The 17,413-nt window shown below is 43.3% G+C and overlaps 1 protein-coding gene across 3 annotated transcripts in view; it reads left to right on the top strand.

Moving 5' to 3' along the window:
* LOC138765265 (PRELI domain-containing protein 1, mitochondrial-like) overlaps positions 1–17,413 on the top strand; it is a 61,692-nt gene that overhangs the window by 22,681 nt on the left and 21,598 nt on the right. The window contains exons 2-3 of one of the 3 annotated variants that reach the window (XM_069942314.1): positions 12,119–12,183; positions 17,127–17,280. In XM_069942314.1, coding sequence (XP_069798415.1) covers positions 17,189–17,280 — 92 coding nt within the window. In that variant the 5' untranslated portion in view covers positions 12,119–12,183; positions 17,127–17,188. Of the gene's footprint in view, positions 1–10,301; positions 10,544–12,118; positions 12,184–17,126; positions 17,281–17,413 lie in introns of all 3 variants that reach the window. The other 2 variants (XM_069942319.1, XM_069942313.1) reach the window with 2 other exon arrangements.

Below are 17,413 nucleotides of genomic sequence, written 5' to 3'. Positions count from 1 at the left end.
ATCACGTGTTTCACAACAAAACCTGTGAGCACCCATCGTTGCCTTTGGGCCCGAGAGGCAAATGAACTGCAGATGCTGGAATCTTGAGGAAACAATGAAAAGCTGGAGGGACTCAGCAGATCAGGCTGCATAATTTATAGGTAGTCAACATTTTGAGTCCATACCCTTTAGGGGTAGGAAGGGGTGATATCAAGGAGTGGAAGCTAGAGAGGGACTAAGAGGTGATAGGGTTTTTGACAGAAGGTGAGAGAGAAAAGTTAAGAATAGGAGTAAATAAAGAGGAGATGGAAAAGGAAACCAGATAGTTACCTCAAATTAGAAAGATCAACATTCATTCCATTTAAGGGTGTCAGGGAGGAATACTGTATGATGTGTTGTTCCTCAAATTTATGTTTGGCCTCACCCTAAAAATGGACAGATGGATAAAGGGTCCCTCCCCAAAATATTGCCCATTTCTCTCCATGGGTGCTGCCTGACCCACTGAGTCCCTCCAGCTTGTTTGATCATAGCCTTCAGGCCACTTCTCCATGATCACTTATTGGCACAAATGACTCCAAGGGAATGTTTTGCTTTCATTGTTGCTTGACAAAGTAATCTCATCAGAATTGAATCAAGGTCAAAATAATGCACATTCTCCAGAGCATGGGTTTTGTTAGGATCTTGTTTACTTGATGCTGAGTGCTATGTACAACAGAGAACTTGTTCATAATCGTCTGCAGTTCATGAGCTTAGTTGACGGCCAATGAAATGTTACCTGTAATGAGTTGATCTCTAATAGTGATCTGAGTGAGCTTTTTGGAGAGATGCAGCACGGTAATGGTCCCTTCTGGCCTGCACTGCCCAAATGCACCCACGTGACCAATTATCCTACTAACCCCGAATGTGGGAAGAAACTAGAGCGCCCGGAGGAAGGCCACAGGGAGGACATGCAAGTTCCTTACTGCCAGCAGTGGATTTGAACCCGATCACTGGCACTGTAATCTCATTGGGCTGCTCTGATGTATGGCAGGAAGTTGCTTGGTTCCTGATGTTGAACAAGCCTTCGTCCATCCTCCACCTAATTAGGTGTCAGGTTGGAGTCACAAGAGCAGGGTCTCAATCCTGGGCTTATTTTCCTCCACAGATGCTCCCTGTGGAGTTCCACTAGCAGTTTATTTTTTTTGTTCTGGTAAGTTATGTTGACTGTTTCAAAGTATAGGGAAGATACCAAAGCCAGCAGGAAACGAGATGCAGTTTACCTTTTATACTCGTGTCAGTCCTGAAATAAAGTGGTGTTCCATTGTTGTATTTGAACGATTGCCATTCTCTCATGGAGCGTCTTGCGAACAGTTTGTTTTCAGTAGCATGAGCACAATGCTGGAGAGTGTACTTTGTATAGCAAAGATAAAGATACATAACCAACGTTTCGAGGTTGAGCCCTTCATCAAGATATGAGCAAAATGTAGGCAGGTGCCTGAATGAAATGGTGGGGGGGGTGGGGAAGAGCAGGAGAAGCAGGACAATCCCACAGGCAGGAGGTAAGGGAGGGAAACAGGGGGAGGAGGGATGGTTTAGTAAATGGAGAGGGAAACAGGTGGAGACCTGAAGAAAAGAAAAGTGGGGAGGTGGGGGGGGGAATGGAGAACAGGTTAGCAGAAGCTGGAAAAGTTGATGTTTTTGTCATCCAGCTGGAGAATGCCCAGATGGAAAATCAAATGTTGTTCCTCCAATTTACAGGTGGTCTTGGTGCAGATCTTATTTAAAAGATAAGCTCTGCCCCATGCTAGATATATCTTTTGCAAGAGCTTTGGAGAGTGCTCAAGAGACTTCAGAAATGGATTATTATTTACAAAAGGCAACAGATGAAAGATCTTGTTGGGGCCACAGATTGTTTGGAAGAGAACTCGTTGTTCTAAGAGGGTCATGTGGTTTTGCAGAGAGAGAGAGAGAGAGAGAAAGAGAGATACATACACAGATATCACTTTCACAGTGTTACACCTAGCAGAAGTAATTGGGACTGAAACAGGATAAGCTGGCAAGCTTGTGGAAAGCCCCATTTGGAAAAAGGCCTGGTCAAAGCCCTTGTGGCTCATGCAAGAGGAGAGGACTGGCTGTCTAATGCTTCACTTGGAATAAGAGAAACAAAAAGGAATTCTATGGTGGCCTGAAAGAAAGAGGTTATCACCTGGAGAACCATGAAGGGGCAAGTTTCATCAGACAGACACTGAAGTGGCTGATGGAAGTACATTAATTGTGGATGTTCTGGAACAACAAATCTCTCTCTGAAAACCGACAAGAACCTTCTGGAGTGGTAACCATTTACCTTTCGAGCACCAAAGCCTGGTGAACTTTACACATGTTAAATTCTGTGCACAGTATAAGAATTGCCTGCAACCAGTGAACTTGGAGGAATGAGAAGTGAGATTGGACTGTGAACCAAAGAACCTTTCTGAACTTACACACACATTACACACATGTGTGCTTGGAATTAGAAGGGGGTTAGGTTAATTAAGTTAAAGTGTGATTCTGTTTTCATGTTTAAAGATAATTAAAATCAACTTTTGTTGAAGTAACCATTTGTCTTGGTGAATATCTATTGCTGCTGGGTTTTGGGGTCCTCTGGGTTCGTAACAATATTATGAAAGGTTAAAAATGGCCGGAGTCCACAGGGTTAAGCATTAGGGCAATAGTGATGGACAATGTAAGATCTATGGAACAGAATGTTGAATCTATCTCAGTAAATATTTGGAATAGTAAGGGGAAAATGCTGGGAGTAGTCTTGACCACCAAATAATAACATTACAGTGGAACTGGTGATAAACCAAGAAATATCTGATGCATGTATGAATGGAATGGCAGTTGTCATGGGAAACTTTAACTTGCACGTCGACTGGGCAAATCAAGTTGGTCGAGGCAGTCTTGAAGAATAGTTCATGGAATATGCATCTGTGCCAGCTTTCTTGACCAGCATGTTTACTGAATGTGCCATCTTGGGGGTCTGATCCTTTGTAAAGAGACAGGTAAAATTAGTTATCGTGCAGTTAGGGATCCTCTCGGAAAGCGTGATCACAGGTATGATTGAATTTCTCATCCAGATGGAGATGTATTAGTACAAACTGAAACCACAACAGGATGAGGGATGAGTGGTCTTGAGTCAACTGGGGACACCAACTATACGTGGGACAATTGACAAACAGTGAAAAAGACTTTCAAAAGATTTGTCACAGTGCCCAAAGTCAAGTTTATGGTCATTTGATTGCACAAGTACAACCCGACGAAACCGTGTTCTCTGGTCCTCGGTGCAAAATGCGCAGACACACAACCAGGCGCAACACACTGACAATATATAGACAAGTGTTTCATTTAAAAGTCTTGGATGGTTAGTGTGAGCAGTTCCTTTGGTGTTTAGCATTCTCACTCAGATTTATTGTCAGAGTACATACACGACATCACATACAACCCTGAGATTCCTTTTTCCTGTGGGCGCAGCAGAATTGCCACTAATTGGTACTACGCAGTGTAAACAAATAAAAGAATTGTAAACAGATAATGAACGTAAACAAACTGCAATACAGAGAGAACAGAGAAATCAATGAAGTGCACAGTACGAATCATTAAATGAAGGGTAGCAGCTGTTCCTGAACATGCTCGTGTGAGTGTTGTGGCACCAATCCTCTTTCCTGATGGCAACAGCAAGAACAGAGTGTGTACTGAGTGATGTGTGTCTTTCATGATTGCTGCTGCCCTCTGACAGCAGCGTTCCCTGTAGATGTACTCAATAGTGGAGAGGGTTTTGTGTAATGTCCTGGGTTGTCTCCACTACTTCCTGCAGGGCTTTACGCTCAGGAGTATTGGTGTTCCAATACCAGACCGTGATGCAGTCGGTCAGCACACTTTCCACCACACCTCCGTAGAAATTTAAGGGTTTCTGATGTCATACTAAACCTCCACAAACTCCTGAGGAAGTAAGAGGCACTGAAGTGCTTTCTTCACGATGCTATTAATACGTTGGATCCAGGAAAGATCCTCCGAGATAGTGACTTTCACAAATTTGCTCACCCTCTCCGCTTCTGATCCCCCAGTGATAATTGGAATGTATATTTCTGGCTTTCCCTTCCCAAAGTCAACAATCAGCTCCTTAGTTTTGGTGACATTGAGTGCAAGGTTGTTAGTGTACCATTTTGCCAAGTTTTCAATCTCCCTCCCGTACGCTGACTCATCCCCTTCCTTTATACAACCCACTACTGTGGGATCGTTGACAAATTTGTAGATAGTGTTGTTATCATACCAAGCCACACAAACTTTGGAGTACAGTGAGTAGAGCAGAAGGCTAAGAACACAGCCCTGTAGTGCTCCAGTACTGATGGAGATTGTGCAGGAGATGTTCTTACGAATCCTCACTGATTGTGCTCTGGAGGTGAGGAAATTGATGATCCACTTACGCATTGGGGTGTTGAGTCCCAGGTCTTGGAGTTTGCTGATCAATTTTGAGGGAATGATGGTGTTAAATGCTGAACTATAGTCAATAAAGAGCATCCTGATGTAGGCATCTTTGCTGGCCAGGTGTCCTAGGCTTTGTATGGAGCCAGTGCGATGGCATCCGCCGTAGACCTGTTGCCGTGATAGGTGAACTGGAATGGATCCATGTCACCACTGGGACAGGAGCCAATACACTTCATCACCATCGTTTCAAAACACTTCATCTCTGTTGACCATCTACTGGTCAATAGTTTCTTCCCACTGCCTGTGGGAAGAAGCTGTTCTTCAGCCTGGTGGTGCTGACTTTGATACTCCTGTACCTCTTTCCCGACGGGAGCAGTTGAAAAATGCTGTGTGCAGGATAGAAGGGGGCCTCAATGATTTTGCTGCCCTCTTCAGACAGCAATGCCGATAGATCACATCAATGGGGAGAGGAAGACTCCCATGATCCTCTCTGCCACTCTTATGGTCCTGTGGATTGACCTCCGATCCATTTCTCTGCAGCAACCGTAGCACACTGATGGATCCAGCCAGGATGCTCTCAATTGAGCACCTGTAGAAAATTCACATTATTGTGACCAGTAGCCTTGCCTGCTTCAGTCTTCTCAGGAATTGAAGTCACTGTTGAGCCTTCCTGACAAGTGAGAAGATGTTGAGTGTCCACGATAGGTCACTAGTTAAGTGAACTCCAAGGAACCTGGTGCTCTCCACTCTCTCAACTGCAGAGTTGTTGATGTGTAGTGGAGGATGATCATTCCTGGTCCTCCTGAAGTCCACGATCATCTCCTTCATCTTGTCCACATTGAGACTCGGGTTGTTACTCATGCACAGTTTTACTGTTACTCTTCTCTGTAGTGCAACTCATCATTGTTGATGGGGCCAATGACTGTTGTGTCATCTACAACCTTGATGGTCCTGTTGGAGCTGGATCTGGTGATGCAATCGTGGGTCAATAGCGTGAACAGAAGCGGGCTGAGCACACAGCTCTGAGGTGAACCAGTGCTTAGTGTGACAGTGTTCAACATTCTGCTATTGACCAGGACAGACTGTGATCTTCCTGCTGGAAGTCCAGGATCCAGTTACAGCGAGGGGTGTGGAGTCCCAGTGAGGACAGCTTCTCCACCAGCCTCTAGGGAATGATCATTTTAAGCATGTTGAGCTGAAGTGGATGAACAGCAGCCTGGCATATGAGGCATCGTTCTTTAGGTGGGGCAGGACAGGGTAAAAATATATTCCAGTTACAAAGTAAGTATATTCCAGTGTAAAAGAAGGACTGAAAGGGTGGAGAGAGTCAGCCTTTGATAACTAAGAAAGTAAAGGAAGACATCAACTTTGAAGTACATTCATACAAAATCCTTCAAAGTAAAGAGAAACTGTCAGATTTGGAAAACTTTAAAAAGCAACAAAGAACCACTAAGCAAGCAATAAAGAAAGCTCTATTACAAAAATAAACAAAATACAAAACGAGAGTAAAAGTTTATTGAATTATAAAAAGTGGAAAAAGATTGCTACATCAGTGGTTCTCCTTTTTCTTTCCACTCACATACCACTTTAAGGTATCCCTATGCCATCGAAAAACCCAACACCCAACCCCAACCAACCAATTTTCCGCTGCAACCGTGTCTGCCTGTCCCGCATCGGACTTGTCAGCCACAATCGAGCCTGCAGCTGACGTGGACTTTTACCCCCTCCATAAATCTTCGTCCGCGAAGCCAAGCCAAAGATGCCATCGATGCTCTGTGATTTGTAAAGGATTCCTTAATGTATGTGAGTGGGAAGGGAAGGTGGAGAACCACTGCTCTAGACCCAATTGTTACTGAAATATTTTGCTTGAGAAAAATTGTCATTGCCCATTTCCTTTGGAGTTATGAAACTGTGCACATAATGAGTCAAATAGGTACGATTAAAACCGTGGTTTTCAAACATTTTCTTCCCACCCACATACCACCTTAAGCAATCCCTTACTAATCACAGAGCACCTATGGCATAGGGATTACTTAGTGGTTTGTGAGTGGAAAGAAAAATTTGAGAACTACTGAGCGAAAGTGAACATGGGTCCCTTGGAAGACAAGAAGAGGGTAATGCTGAAATGACCGAGGCCTTGAATTACTATTTTGTGTCGATCTTTTTGGGGGAAAAGTGATTTTACGGATGTGATGGGAGAGGTGTGGTCCTCAATACAATAGTTAAAGAGATAGTGTTGAGCAAACTAAAGGTAGACAAGTCCCTTGGACCTGTGGAAATGCATTCCAGAGTACTGAAAGAAATGGCAGAAGTTTTAGTGGATGCATTTGTGGCAGCTTGCCAAAATTCTCAGGACTGGTTCCGGCAGAGTGTAGACAGCAAATGACACTCCAAAGAAAGATGTGGGCAGAAGGCAGGTTGCTATAGTCCAGTAAGCCTAATGTCTAGTTGAGAAAATGCTGGAAGCTATCATTAAGGAAGAAATAGTGAGACATCTGAACAGAAATTGTTCCATCAGGCAGACAAAGCATGGGTTCAGGAAGGGTGGGGGGGTCATGTTTAACTAACTTACTGTTCTTTGATGGGAAATAGAGCTCAGTCTATTAGAGGGGAACAGTTGTAAATTTTAAATTTAGACATACAGCACAGTAAACAGCCCCTTTCGGCCCACGGGCCCATGCGACCCATTTACACTCAATTGACTTATAACCCCTTGGTACATTTTGAACGGTGGGAAGAAACCATTGCCCCCCTGGGAAAACCCACACAGACACTGGGAGAACATACAAACTCCTTACAGACAGCACGGGATTCGAATCCTGGTCTCCTTCACTCGGGCTGGATCAGCATTCCACTAACCCCTATGCCAACCATATCGCCCTATATAATTTTTAAATTAAAATTGAAAAGAAATTTTAAAAATTAATTTGGATTTCAGTTTTATTTTTACAGTTGTATGTGGTAGATCAGATTATTTAAATAGTGAAAGGTTGCAGAGACTTGTGCATGAATCACCATGTTTGTTTGCAGGTTAAACAGGTAATCAAGACACTAAATGAGATGTTGGCCTCCATTGTTGAGAGATTGGTTTAAAAATAGGGAGGGTATTCTGCAATTTACAGAGTACTGGTGAGGCCACACCTGATGTTCTGCATGCAGTTCTGGACTAACTTTGAGGAAGGATAGACTGACTTTGAAGTCAGTAGAGACTAGATTCACCAAGTTGATTCCACACAGAGTGAGATAGCCTAAGAAGAGAATCGCTTGGACTTTACTTGCTGGAATTTAGAAGTGCGAGAGGAGGTCTTGTCGAAATGGATAAAATTGTGAAAAGGATAGACAAGATGGAAACAGGAAAGTTGTTTCCACTGAAGGTGTAATTAGGAGATCTATAACCCTTTTACGCCGAGATCCCACCACTTATTTGGATTGTGAACGACCCATGTTTAAAGCCAGGTCGGTCGTTCACACTGAACCAAGTAAAGCCGGGTCGAAGTGCATCATCGACTCTGATACTACCTACCTTAGCGGGTAATAGACGAGATGAAAATGACCTCCCCCCCCCCCCCCCCCCCCCACATCCTGCGTTCGTTGCACTCACACAGGTAATTGAAGTGGTTAATTCCCGTCTTTCAATGGCAGTGTAAAAGGGGTACGTCTAGGTTTCCTCATAATTCAGAAGAATAGATTTAGGATGGAGATGAGGAAAAACTGCTTTTCGAGAGAGTAATAAATCTGTGGAATTCTCGGCTCAAGGAAATATATTTAAAACCTATTTGGGTAGATTTTTACAGAATAGGGGAATTGAGGGTTATGGGGGTAAAGGCCAGTAAGTCAAGCTGTCAACGTGATCTTTCAACGACAGAGCCGACTCAATGGGTCAGATGGCCTCATCCTGTTCCTATTTCTTATCTTATGCGAAAGGATTAAGTATACCTAACAAAACATCACTTGAGCTTACAGCCAATACTCAATCCAAGGAATGAAGGAGGAATTCTTATCCTTAAACCTGGACCGTAAGGGAATGGGAAGTTACTGGCAGTATAATTGTACTGCAAACCAACCTCCCCTCAATTAACTCCATCAATATCACCTCATCCCCTGTTAACATGTGAAAGGACTCATCTCATCCATTATGAATCGCAAAAAGTTAGGTTGCAGGTGCAGCAGGTTATTAAGAAGGCAAATGGAATGTTGGCCTTCATCGCTCGAGGAATTGAATTCAGGAGTAGGGAGGTCATGTTCCAACTCTACAAGGTACTGGTGAGACCGCACCTGGAGTACTGTGTCCAGTTCTGGTCTCCATATTTGAGGAAGGGTATACTGGCTTTGGAGACGGTCCAGAGGAGGTTTACTAGGTTGATCCCTGGGATGAAGGGGTTGACTTATGATGAAAGATTAAATCGTCTAGGGTTGTATTCGCTCGAGTTCAGAAGAATGAGAGGAGATCTTATAGAAACATATAGGATTATGAAGGGTATGGATAGGATAGATGTAGGAAGGTTTTTTGAGCTGGCCGGGGAAACTAAAACGAGAGGACACAGTCTCAAGGTTCGGGGGAGTAGATTTAGGACAGAGATGAGGAAAAATAGTTTTTCCCAGAGAGTAATGAATGTTTGGAATTCTCTAACCAGGGAAGTGGTTGAGGCTGCCTCATTAAACATATTTAAAATTCGGTTAGATAAATTTTTACATGATAGAGGAATTAGGGGATATGGGGAGAAGGCAGGTAGGTGGAGTTAGGTCATAAATTAGATCAGCCATGATCGTATTGAATGGCGGAGCAGGCTTGATGGGCCATTTTTGGCCGACTCCTGTTCCTACTTCCTATGTTCTGTTGGGCAGATGATACATGAGCTTGAAAATATGAACTTCCAGATTGAAGATCATTTCTTTCTTGCAGTTATCAGACTTGGTAAAAAAAAAATGATGTGCTTGTCATGTTTTTAACTGTACACTGCACAGCTTGACCTATTATACTACCGAACGACTCCCTCGACTATTGCATTGCCAAGTGATTTGCCTGGACAGCATGCAAAGCAAAGCTCTTTACAGTATTTAAATAGATGTGGCAATAAACAATGTGTTGCTCACATGCCAAAACCCTCTCTCACGCACAGGTTCAGATTTATTGTCAGAGTACATCCTTGTCATCACTAACCACCCTGAGATTCTTTTTCCTGTACGTGAGGCAGAATTACCACTTAACAGCAGTGCAAAAAAAACTACACATGTCAACAAATAAAGAAATGTAAACAAACTGCAATACAGAGAAAACAAACAAAAACAAAAAACAATGAAGTGAACAAGTAAGAGTCCTTTGATGAGTCCCTGATTGAGTTTGTTGTCGAGGAATCTGATGGGGGTGGGGGGGGGACAGCTGTTCCTGAACCTGGTGGTGGGGCGAGTCTTGTGGCACCTAGACCTCTTTCCTGATGGCAGCGGCGAGAACAGAGCATGTGCTGGGTGGTGAGGATCTTTGATGATTGCTGTTGCTCTCCGACGGCAGCGTTCCTTGTAAATGTTCTCATTGATGAGGTGGGTTTTACCTGTGATGCCCTGGGGTGTGACCACTACCTTTTGTAGGGCTTTATGTTCAGGGGCATTGGTCTCCCCACACCAGAACGTGATGCAGTCGATGAGCACACATCTGTAGAAATTTGTCAGGGTTTCCAATATTGTACCAAGCCTCCACAAACTCCTGAGAAAGTGGAGGTGCTGACGTGCTTTCTTTGCAATGCCATTTGTATGTTGAGTGCAGGAAATGTGACTTCTAGAATGGACAGTTGGTTGTTCTCTGTAAATCTGAAGCCATCCAAAATTCTGTTGCCTACCCCCGATCATCAGGATCCTATTTAAATTTTAAATTTTATTTACAGAAGCTGATTCTAGCCATTGAAATGTGTGCTGCCCAATTACGCCCAAATTAACCAACAACCCCAAACATTTTGGAGGGTGGAAGGAAACTGGAATACCAGGGGGAAACCCTGCAGACACTGAGAGAACATACAAACTCATTACAGGCAGTGCCTGATTTGAACCTCGGTCACCGACAACAACCTTGCACTGAATGTCACCAAAACTAAAGAGCTGATTGTTGACTTCAGGAAGGGAAAGTCAGGTGAGTACAATCCAGTGATCATTGGGGTATCAGAGATGGAGAAATTTAAGTTGGACCGAACACACTAAAACATCGTGAAAAAAGCACGTCAGTGCCTCTACCTCCTCAGGAGTTTAAGGAGGTTTGGTATGAACCCTGGCAAATTACTACAGCAAAGTGTGCTGACCGGCTGCATCACTGTGTTGGTACAGGGACATCAATACCCCTGAGCAAAAAGCCCTCCAAAAGGTGGTGGACACAAGCCCAGGACATCACAGGCAAAACCCTCCCAACTATTGAGAAAATCTATAGGGAACGCCGCCATCGGAGGGCAGGAGCTATCATCATGGATCCACATCACTCAGCATACGCTCTGTTCTCGCACCACCAGGTTCAGGATCAGCTGCTCCCCCTCCACCATCAGACTCGTTTAAGGACTCTTACTTGTGCACTTTATTGACTTTTTTAAATACTCTCTGTGTTACCCAGTGTGTTTACATTTGTTATCTGTTTAAAGTTCTTTGTTTACATATACACACTATGTACAGTTTCTTTTTGCAGTACCAATAAGTGGTAATTCTGCCCCATCTTTAGGAAAAAAATCTCAGTGGTATGGGATGTCATGTATGATAAATCTGAAATCTGGGACGCAGGCACAACCGTGCCCCATCCTTCTTATTCGATAATATTTCCTCTGCCCCTCTCTCTATATCTCCAATTTAAAAATTGCTTTAAATCCTGGGTCTTGATCACACTCATTTTAAATTTTATTTTAGCTGCCTGGATGTTAAACTCTTAAATTGCTGTCTCTTCACTTCTCTATTCCCCCCACCAACCCCACACCTTTTTTTTTTGAATATTTTATTTTTGATTTTCAAAATCCAAGCAAACAATACAATCTCTCTCAACAATGGTATATAACATTCAGAGCTTCTTTTTTCACCCTGCCCCTCTCTTCACCCCCCCGCGATACAGTATCACAAGAAAAAAATTATACAAACTCCAAAAAACAGTTATCAGTAAAATTATAGACCCTTAAAGGAACTAAATAAAAACCGAAAGTAACCTGAAATATAAAAGATAAGGAACAAAATACAAGTCATCTGGGCCATGACCCACTTCATTGATCTCAATCATTCCACTAATGGCACGGATTATTCCCTTTTTTATTCAGAAGAGCTAGAATTATATCTGCATACCGATGTGTTTCCGTATTCCATCGTGTAATATTTAGTTGGGATTTGGACTTCCACATGTCTGCTATACATTTCCTGGCTACTGCCAAGGTGACCTTCACAAACTGAATGTGGTACTTGGACAGTTTAAAACCCGCATCCATGATGTTTCCCAGAAGGCACAATTCCGGATCAAGTGGAAAATCCACCTTTGTAATTTTTTTCAGAAGGTCCCCTAGATCCTCCCAGAAGGATCTCACCTTTGTCCACAGCCAGGTTGAGTGAATAAAGGTTGCATTGACAACATTTCTGGTTTGGATTTATGTAATTTTTGTGGTGTGAGGTACAGTTGATGCAGGATATTATATTGCACCAACTTGTACCTGGCATTAATGACTTCTGCCATGTACTCCCGACACAGGTCTGACCAGCACTGATCGTGGATTGCTGTGTTCAGGTTCAACTCTCACCTTTCCTGTGTCTTATGTAAGTCCAGCTTCGGGCCCTCACTTTTGAATATGAGAATCCTATAGAGATAAACTTGCGCGTATTCCCCTTTCAAATTAGAATCTCCATGTCACTACACACGGGTAGGGCCAGAGACGGTCCCAAATAATGCCTTAAGAAAGATCTTGGCTGAAGATAGCAGAAGAAAGTTTTATTGGACAAATCATACTTATTCCTCAGCTGTTTAAATGATATAAGCTGCCCCTGTTCATAACAATCCTCGATACACCTGATCCCCTTCTGGCACCAGGCGTCCAGGGTCTTATTAACCAGAGTCATGGGTATTAATTTGTTCTGGGACAAGGGCGTTTTAGGAGATAACCCCACCTTTAGCCCAATACATTGAATTATTTTTTGCCGTGTCTGATTTGCATGTTTTAATATGGGATTATTCATTTCCCTTGATATCAATTTAGCGAACCACTTATATATTAACTCTCCTGCTATCTTTTCTCCTACCATGTGTAGAACAATTTGTGCCCAAGAAGGGGGTACCACCTCCCTCATAGAGAGAAATAATAAACTTCGATTGGGCTACCCAATGGTATTTTTTGAAGTCTGGTAATTTCAGACCTCCCTTCCTTCTTTCGCCATGCTACTTATCCTCCGTCCAGCTTATCTTCCACAAATCCCTGATGCAGGCAACCATGCTCCAAATAAAACCTAAACAAACTTTAAAAACTAGAACCAACAAATCAGTAAAGGAAATAGGCAAAACAAAACAAATAATCTACCCCCCCCCTCCCCCCCACATTCTCTCCCTCCTTCTTGACCTTCCCTTCCCCTCCCAGCACCAATATCCGAGATACTGGTGCCATCTCCGCCATTATTTTGGAGTGTCCCTATTGCACCCATCTAACTCCTTCACTATTCCTTCCCCCGTCTTAGAGTTCCCCACATTCATTCTTAATTAACTTTGACATTCATATTTTTAAACAATAAAACATTCCCATGTATATTCTTATCCTTTACAATATATACAATCATTCCATTAATTCCCCCCTTTTTTCCCCATTTATATTATTCTCAAGAGGATGGCATGGCTTTTACATAACACATTGCCCCCCTAGAGTTCATGAAAATTTGTTTCTCCTCTTCTGGCCTTATTTTTAAAGTTGCTGGGTGAAGGAGGGTGAACTCTATCCCCTTTTGTCTTAATTTTCTTATTACTTGATCAAATTCTTTAAGTGCCTTGATAGTGCCGCAATAATGTCCAAATAGAAAAGGGCCATCTTTCCTCTATATTCCACCGGATCTTTCCTTCGTTCCCATTGCCACCGCCTGTAAAATTCACCCTGTCCTGGTAGCAAAGGAATTTCACCAAGATGGAGAGGGGTTGTTGATCTGGGTCCAGTTGGGGGTGGCGGTGGGGGGGGGGGGGGGTGTGGGAGAGACCGGTGGCCCCTTTCAATTTCCAATTCACCCTCAATTTTGTCCCTTCCAAGCACTTCTGAGATCCATTTTCTGAAAAGTCCCACCAGATCTCTTCTCTCCATACCCTCCTTCACCTCCACTACCTTAATGTTCTTTCTTCTATAATTCTCTAGGGAGTCCATCTTTTCCCACATCCTCTCCCTTTCCCTCACCCACATATCCATTTCACTTTCCCTCTTTTCCAGTCTTTCCTCCACTCCCTCAATCCTTCCCTCTGTTTTTATCACTCTCAAATCTTTCCTTAATCACACCTGGCCCACCACCAATGTTTTTAAAGGTTTTTTTTAATCTGGCCGATAGCCTCCATGATATCCCTGGTAGAGGGCATTGAGCCCTCTGCCTCCTTTCTTTTCCATTCTTTCCTCACTGTTCACATTCTTCCTCCAATGTTGTGTCTTTCCCTCTGGCCCCGATGCCTCCCTGGTCGCACTGCTCCCACTATCCACCAGGCCTGACGCCTCCTGCTCCGATTGCGGCCTCCTCCCAACCCCCCAAGTGAATCGGCCTTATCGGGTAAATTTTTCATTTTCCTGATGGTCTATGGCTCCTTTTCTGCCGTTTCTGTTGTCACCTCTGCTTCAAGTCATTCCCGCCGTCCGCGAGCCCCTTTGTTGCATGTGCTAATGGTGCTCCTGCCGCCATGATTGCGGCTCTTCCTCGGCCTCCTTGTGAGTCAGCCCCACTAAAGCTTCCTTCACTCACCCTTCTGGATGAGCTCCTCTAGCTGGGTGGTCCAATGCTCCACTCCCATTGCTGCTGCTGTCATCAGCCTCTGGGTAGGCTCAAGGTTACCTTTTCCATTTACCAATATTTCTCTCCTTTCTAAATTTGTTGTTTTTGGCCTTTTGCCCATTCTTTCATTTTTTTTTCAATGTATTCTTCCTTTCCGGGTGTTTTTTTTTCTTGGGGAATCTTCCTTTTTCAGTCTTCTATTTTCTGTTTACTGGGGAGCTCTAAATTCCTCTTGCTGCCTTTCCACTGCCATCTTGGACCCCCCCCCCCCCCCCCCCTCTCCCCAGCACCTTAAACCACAGCCTATTTAATTGAACTTCTGTTCTTCTGTTTATGTGACTTGGTGTTAAGTTAAATTATTAACCTCGGAAACATTTTAGGACATTTTAATAAGTAAAGGTTCTATAGAAATTCAAGTTGATGTGCTCTATCGTATCTGTTGTTGCAAATCCAGTCTACTGATTTGTGACTTCTTAAACCAAATAAGTTTCTGGAAATCAAGTTTTCTTTGGCTCACCTTCACCCATGGATATGTTGACTCTTTATTGTGTTTAAGTGGGAGGTTGGGTAGAGCAGAATGTTCAAACCAAGTCCAGCGAGTTGCATCTGGCCAGACCCAGCAAATTGGCGCTTCAAGACAGTTCTGGCCACACTTGCATTTCAGATTCACTGGATTGTCACGTTTGGTGGTTCTGCAAGCTTAGCAAATCTGTCATCCTATTGCATATTATGTCAGGCTTAAGATAAGAACTTTCAAGGGAAAATTATTTGCTTCCAGTAGCAATAAAGTAGAACAGAAAACGTGACAGTACAATACATGCCCTTCAGCCCACGATGTTGTAACCACCTGTGTAAACCTATTCCACAATAATCTACTTTTTCTCTCCCTCACACCCACAGCCCTCTATTTTTCTTACATCCACGTGTCTTTTGAATGACCCTATTGTAGCAGGTTCTACCACCACCACCCCTGGTAATGCATTCCAGGCAGCCACCACTCTCTGTACATAAAAAACTGTAACTCTCATGTTTCCTCTAAATTTCCTCCACTCCCCTGAAACAGATGCCCTCTGGGTATTTGCTATTGTCATTCAGGAAAAACTTGCTGGGTTGTCCACATCATCTAAGCCCCTCTATTAGCTCTGTTGAGGCACCTCTCATTCTTAGTCGCTGCAAAGAGAAAAGCCCTAGTTCTGTCAACCTTGCATCATAAGACACATTCTCCAATCCAGGCAACATCATGATAAATCGCCCGTGCACCCTCTCCAAAGCATCTAGATCCTTACTATAATGAGATGACCAGAATTGCAGCAAAATTACAAAATGATGGAGATTAAAATCCATATCATCTGATGGAGATACAAGGGACTGCAGATAATGGAATCTGGAACAAAAAGCAAACTGCTGGAGGAACATAGCACATCAAGCAGTATTTGTGGAGGCAAAGAGACAGCTGTTTTGTTTTAACCATATTTTTAGTCTCTAGAAATCCCCAAGTTCTTCTAGATGTTTGCTTTTTTTGCTCCATAGTTGCCATTTGTGTACAAACTCTCTTCTCAGAGCTGGTAGGTTATAAAAGAACCCAGGGGAAAAATGCCCCAAATCCAGGAAAAAATACAGATAATAGCTGAGATGAGAGATGCAAAGGAACAGGCCAGAAATAACAGCCTGCTCTGATGCAGCATTCTTCAGAGAGCAGAGTGACTCGAGGCACAGCAGGTTTCACTTACAGCCTGTAACATCCAAGTTAGAAAAGATTGAAAGTTGTAGATGCAATTGGTAGAATTAAATTTTAAAATTTAGACATAAAGCACAGTAACGGGGCCCTTTCAGTCCACAGGCACAATTGCACCCAATTAACCTATAACCCTGGAAAACTTTGAATGGTGGGAGGAAACCGGAGACCCTAAGAAAAACCCATGCAGACACAGGGAGAACGTACAAGCTCCTTACAGGATTCGAACCCTTGTCCTGATTGCTGGCACTGTAATAGCATTGTGCTAACTGCTATGCTAATCATGTAGCCCTTCAAGGATGGTGGAGCAGACTCCATGGGTCAGATGGTCTGCTTCTGCTCTTAAATATAATGGTCTCATGGAAAAGGAGAGGAAAAGAAGGAAGACCAAAAAATTACGGCAATGCCACCAAGATTGGGCTGAACGGGCTGGAGATGCACAAGGAGCCAATGAATGGGTGCATTTGTCCTCTCTGTGGTGCATTGGAGACTTCAGATGGGAAGATTGAGCCTGTTGATATTTCCAAATCAATGGAAAATGGGAGCCTGGATTCAACCTTCATGGCTCGCTGAGGCAAGCAGCTTTGGATAACGCCCGTTTTGGATCAGAAACTCGATGCCATGGGTTAGGGCTGAAAGGTGAAATGTTGAAAGGGAACATTAGGGATAACTTGACATTCAAGAAAAATTTGGATGAGTACACATATGGGAGAGTTTTAGAGGGGCTATGGTCCAAGTGCAGGTCATGGGACTGGGCAGAATAATAGTTCAGCAATGTCGTGTTCTATGGTTCACCTGGGGGAAAGGGAAGAGATGAGTTGACTATTTTGTATCTGTTGAGTACTGAAGATTAATTGGGAATCAACTTGTTTGATTAAAAGAGGATGGTTGAATTTGGGAAAAAATGAGTTTATTTTGGTAAAGATTGGCTCCTCTACAAAGTAGCCCAAGGAGCTAAAGTCTCCCATTTTTTAATTCAAGGTGTTCTTTGCACCACAATCATTGCAGCTTGCTGTTTCAGTCCATAGGTGATTCAGGAACCTCTCTTTCCACCCGTGGCATTCAAGGGTCCAGGGAGCAACTATGGTGAAGCACTTTTTTGATTTATCTACTCTCAAGAGTTCCTGGGACCAGGTTGCCTCTGCGTTTTGGCAACGCTATCCAAACCCCTTCAGGTAAGTGTCAGGCTTGTACTTTTAAGATTACTGCATTTCTGCAACTCACCATTGTCGGGTTATATTTGTGGAATCAGTAGAAATGTTGATCTGCTAATAATAGTAAACAAAATTATGACAGTTGAATTATTTT

Source organism: Narcine bancroftii, chromosome 1 (assembly GCF_036971445.1).
Source record: "Narcine bancroftii isolate sNarBan1 chromosome 1, sNarBan1.hap1, whole genome shotgun sequence".
Taxonomy (NCBI): domain Eukaryota; kingdom Metazoa; phylum Chordata; class Chondrichthyes; order Torpediniformes; family Narcinidae; genus Narcine; species Narcine bancroftii.
This window is presented reverse-complemented; position numbering and strand designations above follow the sequence as displayed.